Raw genomic sequence first — 18,532 nt, 5'->3', positions numbered from 1 at the left:
GCTGTGATCTGTTATATGTTCTGTAGGGCTGGTATTTACTACTGACCATATGGCGGTAATATCCATTTTGGTTGTTATATAGAGATTATCTTCAGTAACAACTCTGTCATCCACTGAGGTTCTCCTCCACTTATCCACTATTAGGTCGCGTCACTGAATTGTAATCAAGGTTACCTGGTTAGGGGCCCACTCAGAAGCTTCGCTCCCCTGAACCAAAACCCTAGCTATGCCTCTGCCTGTTACTGAAAATATTCTCTATACAAACACCAACATTGATATTACCGCCATTTGGTCAGTGGTGGATACTAGCCCTGCAGAACATATAACAGATACAGCAATTATAGATGGTGAACGTTGCTGGACAGCCACTGGGAGGATCACAAGGAAATGAATGTCTGAGCAAAGGGTCTGAATACTTATAACCATGTGATATTTCAGTTTTTCTTTTTTAATAAATTTGCAAAAATTTCTACATTTCTGTTTTTTCCAGTCAAGATGGGGTGCAGAGTGTACAATAATGAGAAAAAAATGACTTTTTTTGAATTTACCAAATAGCTGCAATGAAACAAAGAGTGAAAAATTTAAAGGGGTCTGAATACTTTCCGTACCCAATGTATGCTGGAGCCAGGAGAGGTTATAAATCCACTGGGCACCAGGGGTAAAGAAGTAACCAGTAGACTACTCTAGACCACCAGGAATGATAACATCCCTTAGGGTATGTGCACACGTTCTGGATTTTTCGCACGTTTTTTTCAGCGGTAAAAACGCATAAAAAACGCATACATTAAGCATCCCATCATTTTGAATGCATTCTGCAATTTTTGTGCACATGCTGCGTATTTTTCCGCGATAAAAATGCATTGCGGAAAAATATGCAGCATGTTCATCATTAATTTTGCGGATTTATCTCGTAATTCCCGCTATTTAATGCGTTGGGAAGGTCCGGAAAAAAAAGCGAAAAATCCACGCAAAAACCAAGCAAAAAACACGACAAAACCGAGAGTAAAATGCGAGAAAAACGTGTGCGGATTTTATGCAGAAAATCTCCAATTTTGTTCAGGAAATTTCTGCACAAAATCCTGACGTGTGCACATACCCTTATTCTGCAGTGGAACAAAGACTTCAACATTTACTGGCATTTACCACTTCACAGCACTAGAGCACTTAGGGATTAGCCATTTCACTGTCCTAGACTTTCAGATACTGTATCACTAACTTCTTCAACGCCAGAGACCACCAGGCCTTGTGTGATGAACCCTTTCTTTGCCTTACACCACTAGGAACGCTAATAACTTGCTTCTCTTCAAAAGACCACCAGTGACCCTGGCAGTAACACTTATTTAACAGACAACCAACCAATAGGATCATATCATGCAGAGGCATAGCTAGGTTTTTGGTTCGGGGGGGTGCGAAGCTTCTGAGTGGGCCCCTAACCAGATAACCTTGATTACAACTCGATGACGCCCCCTAATAGTGGAGGAGAACCTCAGCAGATGACCCCGCTGTTACTGAAGATAATCTTTATATATAATTGTCTAAGGGTTTTTCCGTCTGTCTGTCTGTCTGTCTTTCTGTCTGTCTGTCTGTCTTTCTGTCTGTCTGTCCTGGAAATCCCGTGTCTCTGATTGGTCGAGGCCGCCAGGCCTCGACCAATCAGAGACAGGCACAGCATGGCGACGATGATGTCATAATGGAAATCCCACGTCTCTGATTGGTCGAGGCCGCCAGGCCTCGACCAATCAGCGACGGGCACAGTATCGACATAGATGTCATAATGGTTGCCATGGCGACGATGATGTCATAAAGGTTGCCTCGACCAATCAGCGACGGGCACAGTCTGCCGCGAATTCTGGAATCATCATTGTCCATATACTACGGGGACATGATGCATATTCTAGAATACCCGATGCGTTAGAATCGGGCCACAGTCTAGTCTCTATATAACGACCAACATGGATATTACCGCCATATGGTCAGTGGTAGATACCATGCCTACAGAACATATAAGAGATCACAGCACAGCTGATAGTGACTAGTGATGAGAGAGTGTACTCATTGCTCGGGTTTTCCAGAGCACGCTCTGGTGACCTCTGAGTATTTGTTAGTGTTCGGAGATTTCGTTTTCATCACCTCAGCTGAATGATTTACAGCTACTAGCCAGCTTGATTACATGTGGGGATTCCCTAGTAACCAAGCAACCCCCACATGTACTCAGCCTGGCTAACAGATGTAAATCATTCAGCTGAGGTGATGAAATCTAAATCTCCGAACACTAACAAATACTCGGAGGACACCCGAGCGTGCTCTGGAAAACCTGAGCAACGAGTACACTCGCTCATCACTAATAATGACTTACCGCTGACCTTCTGATGAAATCGTTCACTTTTCCCGTCTTTTCCATCTGACCCAGACTGACATGACATCTTCCAGCTACAGCTCGTCTGCAGAGAATACAACAAAGACACGTTTCTCTTCTCATATTCCAGCCCCATCACCATCTATTCCCAACCTGCACAAACTCCTCATCTTGCTGATATCCCAATACTGAGCCGCTGCTGCCGTATGTGTCCCTATTACTGCACCTGATACCCCAATACTGAGCCGCTGCTGCCATGTGTCCCTATTACTGCCCCTGATACCCCAATACTGAGCCGCTGCTGCCGTGTGTCCCTATTACTGCACCTGATACCCCAATACTGAGCCACTGCTGCCATATGTGTCCCTATTACTGCCCCTGATACCCCAATACTGAGCCGCTGCTGCCGTATGTGTCCCTATTACTGCCCCTGTTGTGTGGTTCTCTGTGCCTTCTAAATTCTAAAGCACCCCTCTATAATATAGTAATGCCGAGTGCAAGTACCCTAGAAAACAGTGCCCATATTTTGCCCCCTAGAAAGTAATATTGCCCTGTGTGCCCCTTTGATAGTCACAGTAACCTGAGTTCCCCTATAACAATAATTTCCCACTTTATATTTAATAATGTAACATAGTAACATAGTTATTAAGGTTGAAGGAAGACTTTAAGTCCATCTAGTTCAACCCATAGCCTAACCTAACATGCCCTAACATGTTGATCCAGAGGAAGGCAAAAAAAACCATGTGGCAAAGAGTAAGCTCCACATTGGGGAAAAAAATTATTTCCCGTCTCCACATACGGCAATCAGACTAATTCCCTGGATCAACGCCCTATCAAGGAATCTAGTGTATATACTCTGTAACATTATACTTTTCCAGAAAGGTATCCAGTCCCCTCTTAAATTTAAGTAATGAATCACTCATTACAACATCATACGGCAGAGAGTTCCATAGTCTCACTGCTCTTACAGTAAAGAATCCGCGTCTGTTATTATGCTTAAACCTTCTTTCCTCCAGACGTAGAGGATGCCCCCTTGTCCCTGTCTCAGGTCTATGATTAAAAAGATCATCAGAAAGGTCTTTGTATTGTCCCCTCATATATTTATACATTAACATAAGATCACGTGACCGCTCACGCGACCAATCACAAGCCGCGACTTCATCTAAGGTCTTTCAAGCGCTCATTCTTAGGAACGGAAGCTGCCGGTTACATCGGTAAGGTCCAGGCTGCGTCGGAGAGGTGAGTATATCAATATATTTTTTTTTTATTCTTTATTTTACACATTAATATCGATCCCAGGGCCTGAAGGAGAGTTTCCTCTCCTTCAGACCCTGGGAACCATACAGGATACCTTCCGATACTTGGTGTCCCATTGACTTGTATTGGTATCGGGTATCGGTATCGGCGATATCCGATACTTTTCGGGTATCGGCCGATACTATCCGATACTTTCAAGTATCGGACGGTATCGCTCAACACTAAATATCACCCCTTAGACTTCGTTTTTCCAAACTAAATAGCCCCAAGTGTAATAACCTATCTTGGTATTGCAGACCCCCCAGTCCTCTAATAACCTTGGTCGCTCTTCTCTGCACCCGCTCTAGTTCAGCTATGTCTTTCTTATACACCGGAGACCAGAACTGTGCACAGTATTCTAAGTGTGGTCGAACTAGTGACTTGTATAGAGGTAAAATTATGTTCTCCTCATGAGCATCTATGCCTCTTTTAATGCATCCCTTTATTTTATTTGCCTTTGTAGCAGCTGCCTGACACTGGCCACTAAATGTGAGTTTGTCATCCACCCATACACACAGGTCTTTTTCATTGACGATTTTGCCCAGAGTTTTAGAATTAAGCACATAATTATACATCTTATTTCTTCTGCCATAGTTCATGACCTTACATTTATCCCCATTAAAGCTCATTTGCCATTTATCAGCCCAAGCTTCTAGTTTACATAAATCATCCTGTAATATAAAATTGTCCTCCTCTGTACTGATTACCCTGCAGAGTTTAGTGTCATCTGCAAATATTGAAATTCTACTCTATATGCCCCCTACAAGGTCATTAATAAATTATGTTAAAAAGAAGAGGACCCAATACTGACCCCTGTGGTACCCCACTGCTAACCGCGACCCAGGCCGAGTGTTCTCAATGTCCAGAGTCTGCTCCCTGTACAGCTCCCCTATACGCAGCATGATGCTCTCTTATACACAGTATAATGCCCCCTCAATGTATAGTACCACCCACACAGTATACAGACCCCTTAGTAGCCCCCAAACTGATGGTTCCAACACTGTATGATGGCCCCTTCACTGTAATCCCCACACTGTATGATGGCCCCCTCACTGTAATCTCCACACTGTATGATGCTCCCCTAGATAGCCTCCATATAGTACAATGCACCAGATAGTCCTAAATGTAGTATAATTCACTCCCCATAAGCCTCCATATAGTATAATGCACTCCCCATAGGCCTACTCTATATTGTATAATGCACCTCCATAGGCAGACTCTATATTGTATAATGCACCCCCATAGGCAGACTCTATAGCACAAGGCAGCACCCATAGGCAGACCCTGTAGTATAAAACAGCACCCCCGTAGGCAGACAGACCCTGTAGTATAAGGCAGCACCCCCATAGGCAGACCCTGTAGTATAAGGCAGCACCCCTATAGGCAGATGCTGTAGTATAAGGCAGCACCCCATACGCAGACCCTGTAGTATAAGGCAGCACCCCCATAGGCAGACCCTGTAGTATAAGGCAGCACTCCCATAGGCAGACCCTGTAGTATAAGACAGCACGCTGATACAGTTACAGTAGCGTAGCTCAGGGTGGGCCCCCTCAGAGCGCAGAGCCCTTGGTGACCGCCCCCTCTGCCCCTCCAGTAGCTACGCTACTGTATCATAGGATTAAATCATAGGAATAATAATAAAAAATAATAATTTTGGTGTGGGTCACAGAAGAGTATAACTCAAAACTTTGCTGTCTTGTCAATGTGATTCTACTCCTATTGAAACCCCTTAGTGTTTTCCACACACTATAAGACCCCCCCTTTATGGCCTCCATAAAGTATGACCCAACACTGTAGGATGGCCCCCACCCACAGTATGCAGGCCCAACACAGCGCTCCCACACAGTATCAGGACCCCCACACAATATGATGCCCTCCTCCACAGCCAGCATAACAGTGTAATGGCACCCACACCTCTCCACGCTGTATAATGGCCTGTACACGGTGTAATAGCCCCCACACAGCCCTCCATACAGTATGATGGCCCCTACAATCCCCCACACACATTATTTTGCGTTCTAAAGCAGCAGGTTCTCCCCGTCTGAACATAGCCATACAGGAATGAGTAGTGTTAGTGCCTATAGGAAGGATGGCATGGGGGGTCGCCACCCCGACCTGTAACGTAACGGACAACGAGGGCACGATGAAACTAAAAGCAGAGCCGGGCACCACTGCAGTGCGGGCATCCTCTAGCAATGTGTGTGCCGGAGCCGGGGGAGGGCACGGGGGCGGCACAGCGGCGGTGCTGCGTACTCTGGGCGGGTGAGGGAGGGCACGGGGGCGGCACAGCGGCGGTGCTGCGTACTCTGGGCGGGTGAGGGAGGGCACAGGGGCGGCACAGCGGCGGTGCTGCGTACTCTGGGCGGGTGAGGGAGGGCACGGGGGCGGCACAGCGGCGGTGCTGCGTACTCTGGGCGGGTGAGGGAGGGCACAGGGGCGGCACAGCGGCGGTGCTGCGTACTCTGGGCGGGTGAGGGAGGGCACGGGGGCGGCACAGCGGCGGTGCTGCGTACTCTGGGCGGGTGTGGGAGGGCACAGGGGCGGCACAGCGGCGGTGCTGAGTACTCTGGGCGGGTGAGGGAGGGCACAGGGGCGGCACAGCGGCGGTGCTGCGTACTCTGGGCGGGTGAGGGAGGGCACAGGGGCGGCACAGCGGCGGTGCTGTGTACTCTGGGCGGGTGAGGGAGGGCACAGGGGCGGCACAGCGGCGGTGCTGTGTACTCTGGGCGGGTGTGGGAGGGCACAGGGGCGGCACAGCGGCGGTGCTGTGTACTCTGGGCGGGTGTGGGAGGGCACGGGGCGGTGACTGCTCGGAGCTCACTACTGCTCGTGTAACTGGCGCCCAGGTGCTGTCACTACACCCGGCGCCTCTGGAGTTGGCACTGCCACTACACCCGGCGCTTCTGGTCCTTCTGCCATCTGCCATGTCTGCCCTCGCCAGAGCCCCCGCTCCCCGCGTCCTGTTCTCCCCTCTGGGTGACAGGAGGGATTCTTCCAGCAATGGCCCGGGCAGAGCGGGGGCCGTGCCAGGAGTGCCCCCAGGAGTAAGACGGAGGGTCAGAGTGCACAGACCACCGCCTGATGTCCGCTACATCTTCCAGCCTCAGAAGCCGGGAGCAGGGCACAAGTTTGAGGCCGAAGCCGCTCTGAATGCCTGGTGCGACTTCTGCTGCGGCTTCATCTTCTCCGGGGGCCGGCGCTGTGCAGGTAGGTGGGCGCTGTGCAGGAAGGTGGGCGCTGTGCCTGGCAGCAATGTGCAGGACCCTATGGGCACTAATAATCCTCTATGGCCGTGCCCTGTACTCAGGCTGAGCTCCATAAGAGGCTTACTGCACTGTCCACCATCATCTCCTCCAGTACTGAGCACGAGTCAGCTGTGAGGGGAGGAAGACCCCAATATTTGTTCTGTCTGCCACACTCCCATGGGACAGGCAGAGATGATGGGGGGATGCCACCTCCTGCTGATTGTTTGATGCCACCTCCTGCTGATGGGCACCTCCTGCCGATGGATTGATGCCACCTCCTGCTGATGGTTTGATGCCACCTCCTGCCGCATCATTGCTGATTTCAGTACCCACATCACTGGTGATGGTTTGCTTACATGGGCATGGGATGGGTACAGTACATAGACCCACAATTAATATATCCCATACCCATTGAAGAGTGCATCCCCCACATCAGCATTATGGACAGAATTATAGCCCACAGTATCAACCAGCCCCGCAGTGTGGGGTCCTAGACATGGGTGTCACTCTCACATTCTGCCTTTAATGATACCCATGGATTACCAGAGGCGGGCGTGTTTTGCTCATCTAGTTTTCGGTGATGTATTGCTGTGAGCTGTATGTTTTGATCAGATTGTATGAGCTCACTGGCCACGTCATGGGCAACTCTGTAGTGTAGCCCCCATAGAGCGCAATGTTGCCCAAAGAGAGAAAAGCCACCTAACTGGGCAACATCCATTAGTGTTATTTGTGCATATTTATTCTGAAAGACAATCTGTCATCAGGATTCCCTACCCCACCCTAAGGCCATGTATGTAAGGGCGCTTTACTGCGGAGTAAATATTTCCCCTGCTTGTAGAAATCTGTTTTGCTGTTTTAGACAAATCCATAGTTGTAACTGTATGCTAATGATATGCAAGTGCAGCGTGGAGGAACAATGCACTTCAATTTCTCCTGCCTCTCACCATATTCCCACCCTTCTGCTGCCTCCTGTCGCTGCCTGACAGGTCACTCCAGTCTCAGTAAAGGCACAGATGATTGGCCTCGGGGAGACCAAAACATCCAACACCGCGGAGACACCATCACGTGTTTCTCAACGCAGTGATCCCGTGGTTGTTCCTTCCCAGGGAAAGACCTGGCTATTCACTGCTTGCATTGAGAAACACGTGATAGTGTCTCCGCAGCTATCCTACATGCATTTGCATATTTCCCATAAGGGATGGGGGCAGTGTTCTGGATCACTGCGTTGAGAAACACGTGATGGTGTCTCCGCGGTGTTGGATGTTTTGGTCTCCCCGAGGCCAATCATCTGTGCCTTTACAGCCTTTTACTAGGCACTGCTCCTAATAGCCAGATTCCTACTCCACACTGATGAGGGGCAAACACCCCGAAACAGCTGTCTGTGGATGGATACCATGCTTGGCATAGGTGGTCTTCCTTTATTGGATGTTTTCCTTTATAGGATGCTGCCCTTCTCGTGGTTGTTCCTTCCCGGGGAAAGGTCTGGCTATTCACTGCTTGCGTTGAGAAACATGTGACGGTGTCTCCGCAGCTATCCTACTACAGTCTCAGTGACCTGCCTGCCTCCTGTCGCTGACTGACAGGTCACACCTTTCTCAGTGACCTGCCTGCCTCCTGTCGCTAGTGGTAAATCGATGTGTGCACAACCTAGGAAGGTGCACGGGTAGGTTCCCAAACCATTATGACAAATAAATACAAAACCCGGCACTCAACTGTGTGGTAAGAAGAAGCGGACAATTTATTGTATCCCAAGAAAAAAACGTTTCGGTCACACAAAAGGACCTTCGTCAGTAACTGTAAAGTACATATACCAAAACAGTTTATACAATCAGGGTAACACAACCATGAAAATAAACAATAAACAGATGAAACAAAGTATATACAAAACGCGTACATAAACTCCTGTACACGTTCATGGCAATAGAAGCTTGTCTATAGAAGGTGCTGGTAACGGAGAGTCACACATATACAGTGGCACAGTGAGTAAAAGAGAGTGGAAGGGTACATACCATATGATGGGATAGGAGGTGGGTATTAGTGGCTATATACGCTGCCTACAGAATAAAAATTGTGGAAAGGCCAGTGAGATTAGAGGATGTGGTAGTGTGATAGATAAGAGGAATATATGAATATTAGCCTACCGGTAATGCCTGCAATGCTGGTTCATATGAAGAGAGAAAATATGCACAGCCTGTGGAAAGTATAGTGCACTGTTACTGCTACTCGGCAGTAAGATGAGAGAGGCTAAGTGCCAGAATTGGGGCAGCATGGTGGCTCAGTGGCTAGCACAGCAGCCTTGCAGCACTGGAGTCCTGGGTTCAAATCCCACCAAGAACAGCATCTGCAAGGATTTTGTATGTTTTCCCTGTGTTTGCGTGGGTTTCCTCCCACATTCCAAAGACATACTGATAGGGAATTTAGATTGTGAGCCCCATCAGGGACAGCGATGATAATGTGTGCAAACTGTAAAGCGCTGCGGAATATGTTAGCGCTATATAAAAATAAAGATTATTATTATGCACCTTTTCTGGGGCTGGGGTGGCTGGGGGCAGGTGTTTCTTAGCCGGGGGGGGGGGGGGTCAATATCCATGGCCCCTTCCTAGGCTATGAATATCAGCCCGCAGCTGTCTGCGTAGCCTTTCTGGCTATTAATTATAGGGGGACCCCCATATCATTTTTTTTTTTTGGGGGGGGGGCCTATTAGAATAGCCAGTAAAGGCTAAATATATATATCTGTGGGCTGATATTCATAGACTGGGAAGATCCATGGGTATTAACCCCTTCCTAGGCTACAAATATCAGCCCCGGCCGTCGGCTTTCCCTCTCTGGCGAAGAAAATTGCGCGGGAGACCACACAGTTTTTTTCGCTTGTAGGATGGAACTTGTGGAGCCAATAAATAGGCTTCCACATTATTTATTCATGATTTTCTGGGCCGGGATCTATTATATGTCCATTTTGCAAGCCAGCGAGAAAATCTTGCCATACGGATGTCACACGGATGCTTAGATGTGAGAAAATCGCATCATCGCACTGCACATGGATGACATATGGATCACTGTTCAGGGAACATTTCTGCGATTCTCGGCCATGAAATACGGACCGATTTATTTATATGGTATGGGTGACTCCAGCCTTAGGGCATGCTGAAGACACTCTGGTAACACTGAGCATGCTCAGATAACACCTTACCCGAGCACGCTCGCTCATCACTAATAGTCATACAAACGGTTCATGTGCAGATAAACATTTGTGATTGTGAGTCAGGACCGGCACACACTGCCAGACAAGCGGTCTTTACAGGACGAGAGGCATGAATGAAACGGGTTGAATTGTAACACTGATAATGGTGCACTGAGTTCTCACAGACGATCAGTAGTGTAGGTGCGCTCAACATACAGATCTCAAACGTCATACTATTTATTTTGAATACGTGAGTTTCATGTTGTACAAATATTTCTGCTGATACTGTAATTGAATTAGCAATAATAATAATAATCAATTTCACGGTGTTATATGGACGCCGCAATGTTTTCTCGTTGCACAAAAAAATTGAGAATTCTACAGAAAATCATACACATTGTCCTCAATGTAGAGGAAAAGCTAAAAGGATTGTCTTGTGATGGCAATCTTGTATATAAGTATAAATACACACACACACATATATATATATATATATATATATATATATATATATATATATATATATAGTATATATATATATAATACATATAACAGACATACATATATACCGTATATATACAGTATACATACACATCCATTTCTGATAGATCAACATAACAGCGCGGATTCACACACTTGGGACCTTGCTATGTGTGCACCTTCCATAGATATTCATTATTTGAATGGCCACCATGTAAATCATAGCTAGTCGTGCTTTTTCTTTCCTGGCAATAACCACTATTTGCCGCTTTCTTTTTTTCACTCGGGTTGTCTTGGTGCCTTGGCAATATAAGGCTACGTTCCAACAATGTGCTTTTATCGTGTAATGTAATACGGGGGCTGTTAGGCAGGGTATATACACATATGTAAACACAACTGCTGATGGTTCTGGGGCACGGGGGACCTGACAGGTTCCCTTTAATAGCTTGATTCTCCACACTGGTACATTGGATTACTATAATATTGTATTACTACTAGATGTACAGTTAGGTCCATATATATTTGGACAGAGACAACCTTTTTCTAATTTTGGTTATAGACATTACCACAATGAATTTTAAACAAAACAATTCAGATGCAGTTGAAGTTCAGACTTTCAGCTTTCATTTGAGGGTATCCACATTAAAATTGGATGAAGGGTTTAGGAGTTTCAGCTCCTTAACATGTGCCACCCTGTTTTTAAAGGGACCAAAAGTAATTGGACAATTGACTCCAAGGCTATTTCATGGACAGGTGTGGGCAATCCCTTCGTTATGTCATTCTGAATTAAGCAGATAAAAGGCCTGGAGTTGATTTGAGGTGTGGTGCTTGCATTTGGAAGGTTTTGCTGTGAAGTAAACATGCGGTCAAAGGAGCTCTCCATGCAGGTGAAACAAGCCATCCTTAAGCTGCGAAAACAGAAAAAAATCCATCTGAAAAATTGCTACAATATTAGGAATGGCAAAATCTACAGTTTGGTACATCCTGAGAAAGAAAGAAAGCACTGGTGAACTCATCAATGCAAAAAGACATGGGCGCCCACGGAAGACAACAGTGGTGGATGATCGCAGAATAATCTCCATGGTGAAGAGAAACCCCTTCACAACAGCCAACCAAGTGACCAACACTCTCCATGAGGTAGGGGTATCAATATCCAAATCTACCATAAAGAGAAGACTGCATGAAAGTAAATACAGAGGGTTCATTGCATGGTGCAAGCCGCTCATAAGCATCAAGAATAAAAAGGCTAGACTGGACTTTGCTAAAAAACATCTAAAAAAGCTAGCACAGTTCTGGAAGAACATTCTTTGGACAGATGAAACCAAGATCAACCTCTACCAGAATGATGGAAAGAGAAAAGTATGGCGAAGGCGTGGTGCAGCTCATGATCCAAAGCATACCACATCATCTGTAAAACACGGCGGAGGCAGTGTGATGGCTTGGGCATGCATGGCTGCCAGTGGCACTGGGTCACTAGTGTTTATTGATGATGTGACACAGGACAGAAGCAGCCGAATTAATTCTGAGGTATTCAGAGCCATACTGTGTGCTCAGATCCAGCCAAATGCAGCCAAACTGATTGGTCGTCGTTTCATACTACAGATGGACAATGACCCAAAACATAAAGCCAAAGCAACCCAGGAGTTAATTAAAGCAAAGAAGTGGAATATTCTTGAATGGCCAAGTCAGTCACCTGATCTCAACCCAATTGAGCATGCATTTCACTTGTTATAGACTAAACTTCAGACAGAAAGGCCCATAAACAAACAGCAACTGAAAACCACTGCAGTGAAGGCCTGGCAGAGAATCAAAAAGGAGGAAACACAGCGTCTGGTGATGTCCATGAGTTCAAGACTTCAGGCAGTCATTGCCAACAAAGGATTTTCAACCAAGTACTAGAAATGAACATTTTATTTACAATTATTGAATCTGTCCAATTACTTTTGGTCCCTTTAAAAACAGGGTGGCACATATTAAGGAGCTGAAACTCCTAAACCCTTCATCCAATTTTAATGTGGATACCCTCAAATGAAAGCTGAAAGTCTGAACTTCAACTGCATCTGAATCGTTTTGTTTAACCCCTTCACCTCCAAGGGTGGTTTGCACGTTAATGACCGGGCCAATTTTTACAATTCTGACCACTGTCCCTTTATGAAGTTATAACTCCGAAACGCTTCAACGGATCTTAGCGATTCTGAGATTGTTTTCTTGTAACATATTGTACTTCATGATAGTGGTAAAATTTATTCGATATCACTTGCGTTTATTTGTGAAAAAAAAGGAAAATTGGCGAAAATTTTGAAAATTTGGCAATTTTCCAACTTTGAATTTTTATTCTGTTAAACCAGAGAGTTATGTGACACAAAATAGTTAATAAATAACATTTCCCACATGTTTACTTTACATCAGCGCAATTTTGGAAACAAAATTTTTTTTTTTTAGGAAGTTATAAGGGTTAAAATTTGAACAGCAATTTCTCATTTTTACAACATAATTTACAAAACCATTTTTTTTAGGGACCACCTCACATTTGAAGTCATTTTGAGGGGTCTATATGGCAGAAAATACCAAAAAGTGACACCATTCTGAAAACTGCACCCCTCAAGCTGCTCAAAACCACATTCAAGAAGTTTATTAACCCTTCAGGTGTTTCACAGCAGCAGAAGCAACATGGAAGGAAAAAATTAACATTTTACTTTTTAGTCACAAAAATGATCTTTCAGCAATAATTTTTTTAATTTCCCAAGGGTAAAAAGAGAAAATGGACCTTAAAAGTTGTTGCCCAATTTGTCCTGAGTACGCTGATACCCCACATGTGAGGGAGAACCACTTTTTGGGCGCACGGCAGAGCTCAGAAGGAAAGGAGCGTCGTTTGACATTTTCAAGCTAAAATTGGCTGCAATTGAAATCGGACGCCATGTCGTGTTTGGCCAGCCCCTGATGTGCCTAAACAGTGGAAACCCCCCATAAGTGACACCATTTTGGAAACTAGACCCCCTAAGGAACTTATCTAGATGCGTCGTGAGCACTTTTATCCCCCAACTGCTTCACGAAAGTTTATAACGCCCGGGTGTGAAAATAAAAAATCCTATTTTTTCTACAAACATGATCGTTTAGTCCCCAATTTTTTATTTTCTCAAGGGTAGCAGGAGAAATTGGACCCCAAAAGTTGTTGTCCAATGTGTCCTGAGTACACTGATACCCCATATGTGGGGGGGAACCACTGTTTGGGCGCATGGCAGGGCTCAGAAGGAAAGGGGCGCCCTTTGACATTTTCAAGCTAAAATTGGCTGGAATTGAGATCGGATGTCATGTCGTGTTTGGCGAGCCCCTGATGTGCCTAAACAGTGGAAACCCCCCATAAGTGACCCCATTTTGGAAACTAGACCCCCTAAGGAACTTATCTAGATGTGTCGTGAGCACTTTTATCCCCCAAGTGCTTCACGAAAGTTTATAACGCCCGGGTGAGAAAATAAAAAATCCTATTTTTTCTACAAACATGATCGTTTAGTCCCCAATTTTTTATTTTCTCAAGGGTAGCAGGAAAAATTGGACCCCAAAAGTTGTTGTCCAATTTGTCCTGAGTAGGCTGATACCCCATATGTGGGGGGGAACCACTGTTTGGGCGCATGGCAGGGCTCAGAAGGAAAGGAGCGCCCTTTGACATTTTCAAGCTAAAATTGGCTGGAATTGAGATCGGATGCCATGTCGTGTTTGGCGAGCCCCTGATGTGCCTAAACAGTGGAAACCCCCCATAAGTGACCCCATTTTGGAAACTAGACCCCCTAAGGAACTTATCTAGATGTGTCGTGAGCACTTTTATCCCCCAAGTGCTTCACAAAAGTTTATAACGCCCGGGCGTGAAAATAAAAAATCCTATTTTTTCCCCACAAAAATGATCTTTCAGTCCCCAATTTTTTATTTTCCCAAGGGTAACAGGAGAAATTGGACCCCAAAAGTTGTTGTCCAATTTGTCCTGGGTACGCTGGTACCACATATGTGGGAGAAAACTACTGTTTGGGCACACTTCGGGGCTCGGAAGGGAAGTAGTGACGTTTTTGGAATGCAGACTTTGATGGAATTGTCTGCGGGCATCATGTTCCATTTGGTGAGCCCCTGATGTGCCTAAACAGTAGAAACCCCCCATAAGTGACCCCATTTTGGAAACTAGACCCCCTAAGGAACTTATCTAGATGTGTCGTGAGCACTTTTATCCCCCAAGTGCTTCACGAAAGTTTATAACGCCCGGGCGTGAAAATAAAAAATCCTATTTTTTCCCCACAAAAATGATCTTTCAGTCCCCAATTTTTTATTTTCCCAAGGGTAACAGGAGAAATTGGACCCCAAAAGTTGTTGTCCAATTTGTCCTGGGTACGCTGGTACCACATATGTGGGAGAAAACTACTGTTTGGGCACACTTCGGGGCTCGGAAGGGAAGTAGTGACGTTTTTGGAATGCAGACTTTGATGGAATTGTCTGCGGGCATCATGTTCCATTTGGTGAGCCCCTGATGTGCCTAAACAGTAGAAACCCCCCATAAGTGACCCCATTTTGGAAACTAGACCCCCTAAGGAACTTATCTAGATGTGTCGTGAGCACTTTTATTCCCCAAGTGCTTCACGAAAGTTTATAACGCCCGGGCGTGAAAATAAAAAATCCTATTTTTTCCCCACAAAAATGATCTTTCAGTCCCCAATTTTTTATTTTCCCAAGGGTAACAAGAGAAATTGGACCCCAAAAGTTGCTGTCCATTTTGTTCTGAGTACGCTGGTACCCCATATGTGGGAAAAAACTGTTTGGGCACTTCGGGACTCAGAAGGGAAGCAGTGACGATTTGGAATGCAGACTTTGATGGACTGGTTCTGAGGGCGTCATGTTCCGTTTGCAGAGCCCCTGATGTGCCTAAACAGTAAAAAAAAACCACAAGTGACATCATTTTGGAACCTAGACCCCCATGGAACTTACTTAGATGTGCCCCCTCTTTGGAACTAATCTACTGGTTCCTAATTAGTAGTGCATGGAGGTGTGGTACAATTTGAAGCAGTCCTTCATACACAGGCCAGGTTTGTCGGGGCAGGTGTCGCATTGATAGATGGTGTCCTTGCGTACTCCTCGTTTGTAGCACACTCGGCACCTTTTTTGCGGCTTACCTTTTCTACCAGTTGGCGGGACCACCCCCGGAAAATGCTGACCTGGTACAATACGAGCACCCTCAGTTCCGGAAGTACTGGGGCCCGCTCCTTCCCTCGTGCCAAACATCAGGGCCTTAACCACTACCTCCTGGAACTGAAGGTACGTCGTATCGGTGTGGCGTGCACATCGTGACAGCAGGAAAGCGTTAAGCATTGCCATTTGTACGATGTACACCGACAGCTTTTTGTACCACACCTTGGCCTTCCTCAAAGCACTGTACGGTTGGAGGAGTTGATCGGAGAGATCAACGCCCCCCATGTTTTTGTTGTACCCCAGTACACAGTCCGGTTTGCAGACCTGTGTAGAGGTACCCCGTACAGTGCTGAGGGCGCTGCCATCACCGTGTATGGTGGTCAACAGAAGGACATCCCTCTTGTCCTTGTACTTGACCACCAGCAGGTGGTCGCTACATTGGGCTTTGCTCTCACCTTTTCTGAGCATCTGCCCAAGTAGCGTCTTCGGGAGGCCTCTCTGATTTTTGCGGACAGTACCGCAGGCTGCGGTACCTCGCGCAGAGAGGGATTTGTAGAGTGGGATGCTGGAATAAAAGTTATCGGTGTAGAGGTGATAACCTTTATCCAGCAGTGGGTGCACCAAATCCCACACTATTTTCCCACTCACTCCCAAGACAGGGGGACACTCAGGCGGTTCAATCCTGCTGTCCTTCCCTTCGTAAACTCTAAAGCTGTGGGTGTACCCTGAGGTACTCTCACACAGCTTGTAGAGTTTGATTCCGTACCTGGCCCTTTTGCTGGGCAGGTATTGACGGAATCTGAGCCGCCCCTTAAAATGAACCAAGGACTCATCCACACAGATGTCCCTTTTGGGCACGTACACTTCAGCAAACTTTTTGCTGAAGTGTTCGATGACCGGCCGAACTTTGAACAGACGGTCAAAATTGGGGTCATCTCGTGCGGGACACTGTGCATTATCGGAATAATGCAGGAATTTGTGGATGGCCTCAAAACGCGTCCGAGCCATGACCATTCGGCACACTGGAGTGTTATATAAAATATCCACACTCCAATATTGCCGAAGTTCTGGCTTCTTCACGATCCCCATGTGGAGGACCAGGCCCCAAAACTGCATCATTTCAACTGCGTCTACAGGAGACCAGTTAGAAAATGATGAACCGGGGTTTTGCTCCAAAAATTGCCAAGCATATAAATTAGTTTGCTCCACCATGAGGTTAACAAAATCCTCAGAGAAAAAGACTTTGAAAAAGTCTATTTCTGTGAGGCCGGTGGTGTCAAACCTGATTCCTGATTCTGCCACAAAATCAGGAATCAGTGGCTCGTAATTTTCGGGGGGCGAGGTCCATATGGGGTCCGAAGAAGGGCGCGCTGGTTCATCTTCAGGAGTGGGTGCTGCGTCATCTTCTCTCCTGGGGCGTCTGCGAGGCGGTTCCGCAGGATCCGAGGAGGAAGATGAGGAGGAGGAGGAGGAGGAAGAGGATGAAGAATCTGAAGAGTAAAGGAATGTGGGATCCTCTCCCTCGCTATCAGTGTCGGAGGCAAGAAAAGAATATGCCTCCTCTGCTGAATAGCGCTGCTGGGACGAACGGGACGAACGGGACATTTTTTGTGTGAGTATGGTGCTTGGGTGCAATTTATTGGAACTATGTGTACGTGTGGGGGGGGGTAGTGTTTGGTGCAAACTTCTGAAAAGTAAAAGCTAAAAGAAAAAAAGCAAATAGGGAAAAAAAATACCTGTGAAAGGAAAAGTCTAAAACAGCAGGCCCTAGCTCTGATAAGTGAACTGCGTCACTTATCAAAGTTTGGCGCCTGCTGGGTGTGTGAATGGGGATGTGGAAAAAACGCCAGGCACGAGAGCTCTGATAAGTGAACCGAGTCACTTATCAAAGTTCGGCGGCGGCGGCGGCTGGGTGCGCGGACGGGGATGTGAAAAAAAAAAAAAGAAACGAAAGGCACGGGTTCAGACGCAGCGGCGGGGTGCGCGCAAGGGGATGTGGAAAAAAAAAAAGAAACGAAAGGCACGGGTTCAGACGCAGCGGCGGGGTGCGTGCAAGGGGATGTGGGAAAAAAAAAAAAGAAACGAAAGGCACGGGTTCAGACGCAGCGGCGGGGTGCGTGCAAGGGGATGTGGAAAAAAAAAAAAAGAAACGAAAGGCATGGGTTCAGACGCAGCGGCGGGGTGCGCGCAAGGGGATGTGGAAAAAAAAAAAAGAAACAAAAGGCACGGGTTCAGACGCAGCGGCGGGGTGCGTGCAAGGGGATGTGGAAAAAAAAAAAAAGAAACGAAAGGCACGGGTTCAGACGCAGCGGCGGGGTGCGTGCAAGGGGATGTGGAAAAAAAAAAAAAGAAACGAAAGGCACGGGTTCAGACGCAGCGGCGGGGTGCGCGCAAGGGGATGTGGGAAAAAAAAAAAAAGAAACGAAAGGCACGGGTTCAGACGCAGCGGCGGGGTGCGCGCAAGGGGATGTGAAAAAAAAAAAAAAGAAACGAAAGGCACGGGTTCAGACGCAGCGGCGGGGTGCGCGCAAGGGGATGTGGAAAAAAAAAAAAAGAAACGAAAGGCACGGGTTCAGACGCAGCGGCGGGGTGCGCGCAAGGGGATGTGGAAAAAAAAAAAAGAAACGAAAGGCACGGGTTCAGACGCAGCGGCGGGGTGTGCGCAAGGAGATGTGGAGGAGAAAAGTGAGCACGAGTGTTGATCGGTGAAATGCGTCACCAATCAACGCTCGGCGGCTGCTAAATTTGGGCACGGACGGACACGGCGCAAAGTGAGTGTGGAGGGGGAAGGGGGGATGGGGGGTAAGG

At 46.7% G+C, this 18,532-nt stretch overlaps 1 protein-coding gene across 1 annotated transcript in view; it reads left to right on the top strand.

The window, feature by feature from the left end:
• The first annotated feature begins 6,449 nt into the window (after positions 1-6,449).
• RASSF3 (Ras association domain family member 3) overlaps positions 6,450-18,532 on the top strand; it is a 246,331-nt gene continuing 234,248 nt past the window's right edge. Inside the window, exon 1 of the mRNA XM_077265208.1 lies at positions 6,450-6,859. Within this exon, the coding sequence (XP_077121323.1) occupies positions 6,577-6,859 (283 nt within the window). The 5' untranslated portion in view covers positions 6,450-6,576. The remainder of the gene's footprint in view (positions 6,860-18,532) is intronic.

This window comes from Ranitomeya variabilis, chromosome 5 (assembly GCF_051348905.1).
Source record: "Ranitomeya variabilis isolate aRanVar5 chromosome 5, aRanVar5.hap1, whole genome shotgun sequence".
NCBI lineage: Eukaryota > Metazoa > Chordata > Amphibia > Anura > Dendrobatidae > Ranitomeya > Ranitomeya variabilis.
The sequence above is the reverse complement of the archived record's forward strand: the minus strand, read 5'-3'. Positions and strand labels throughout refer to the sequence as shown.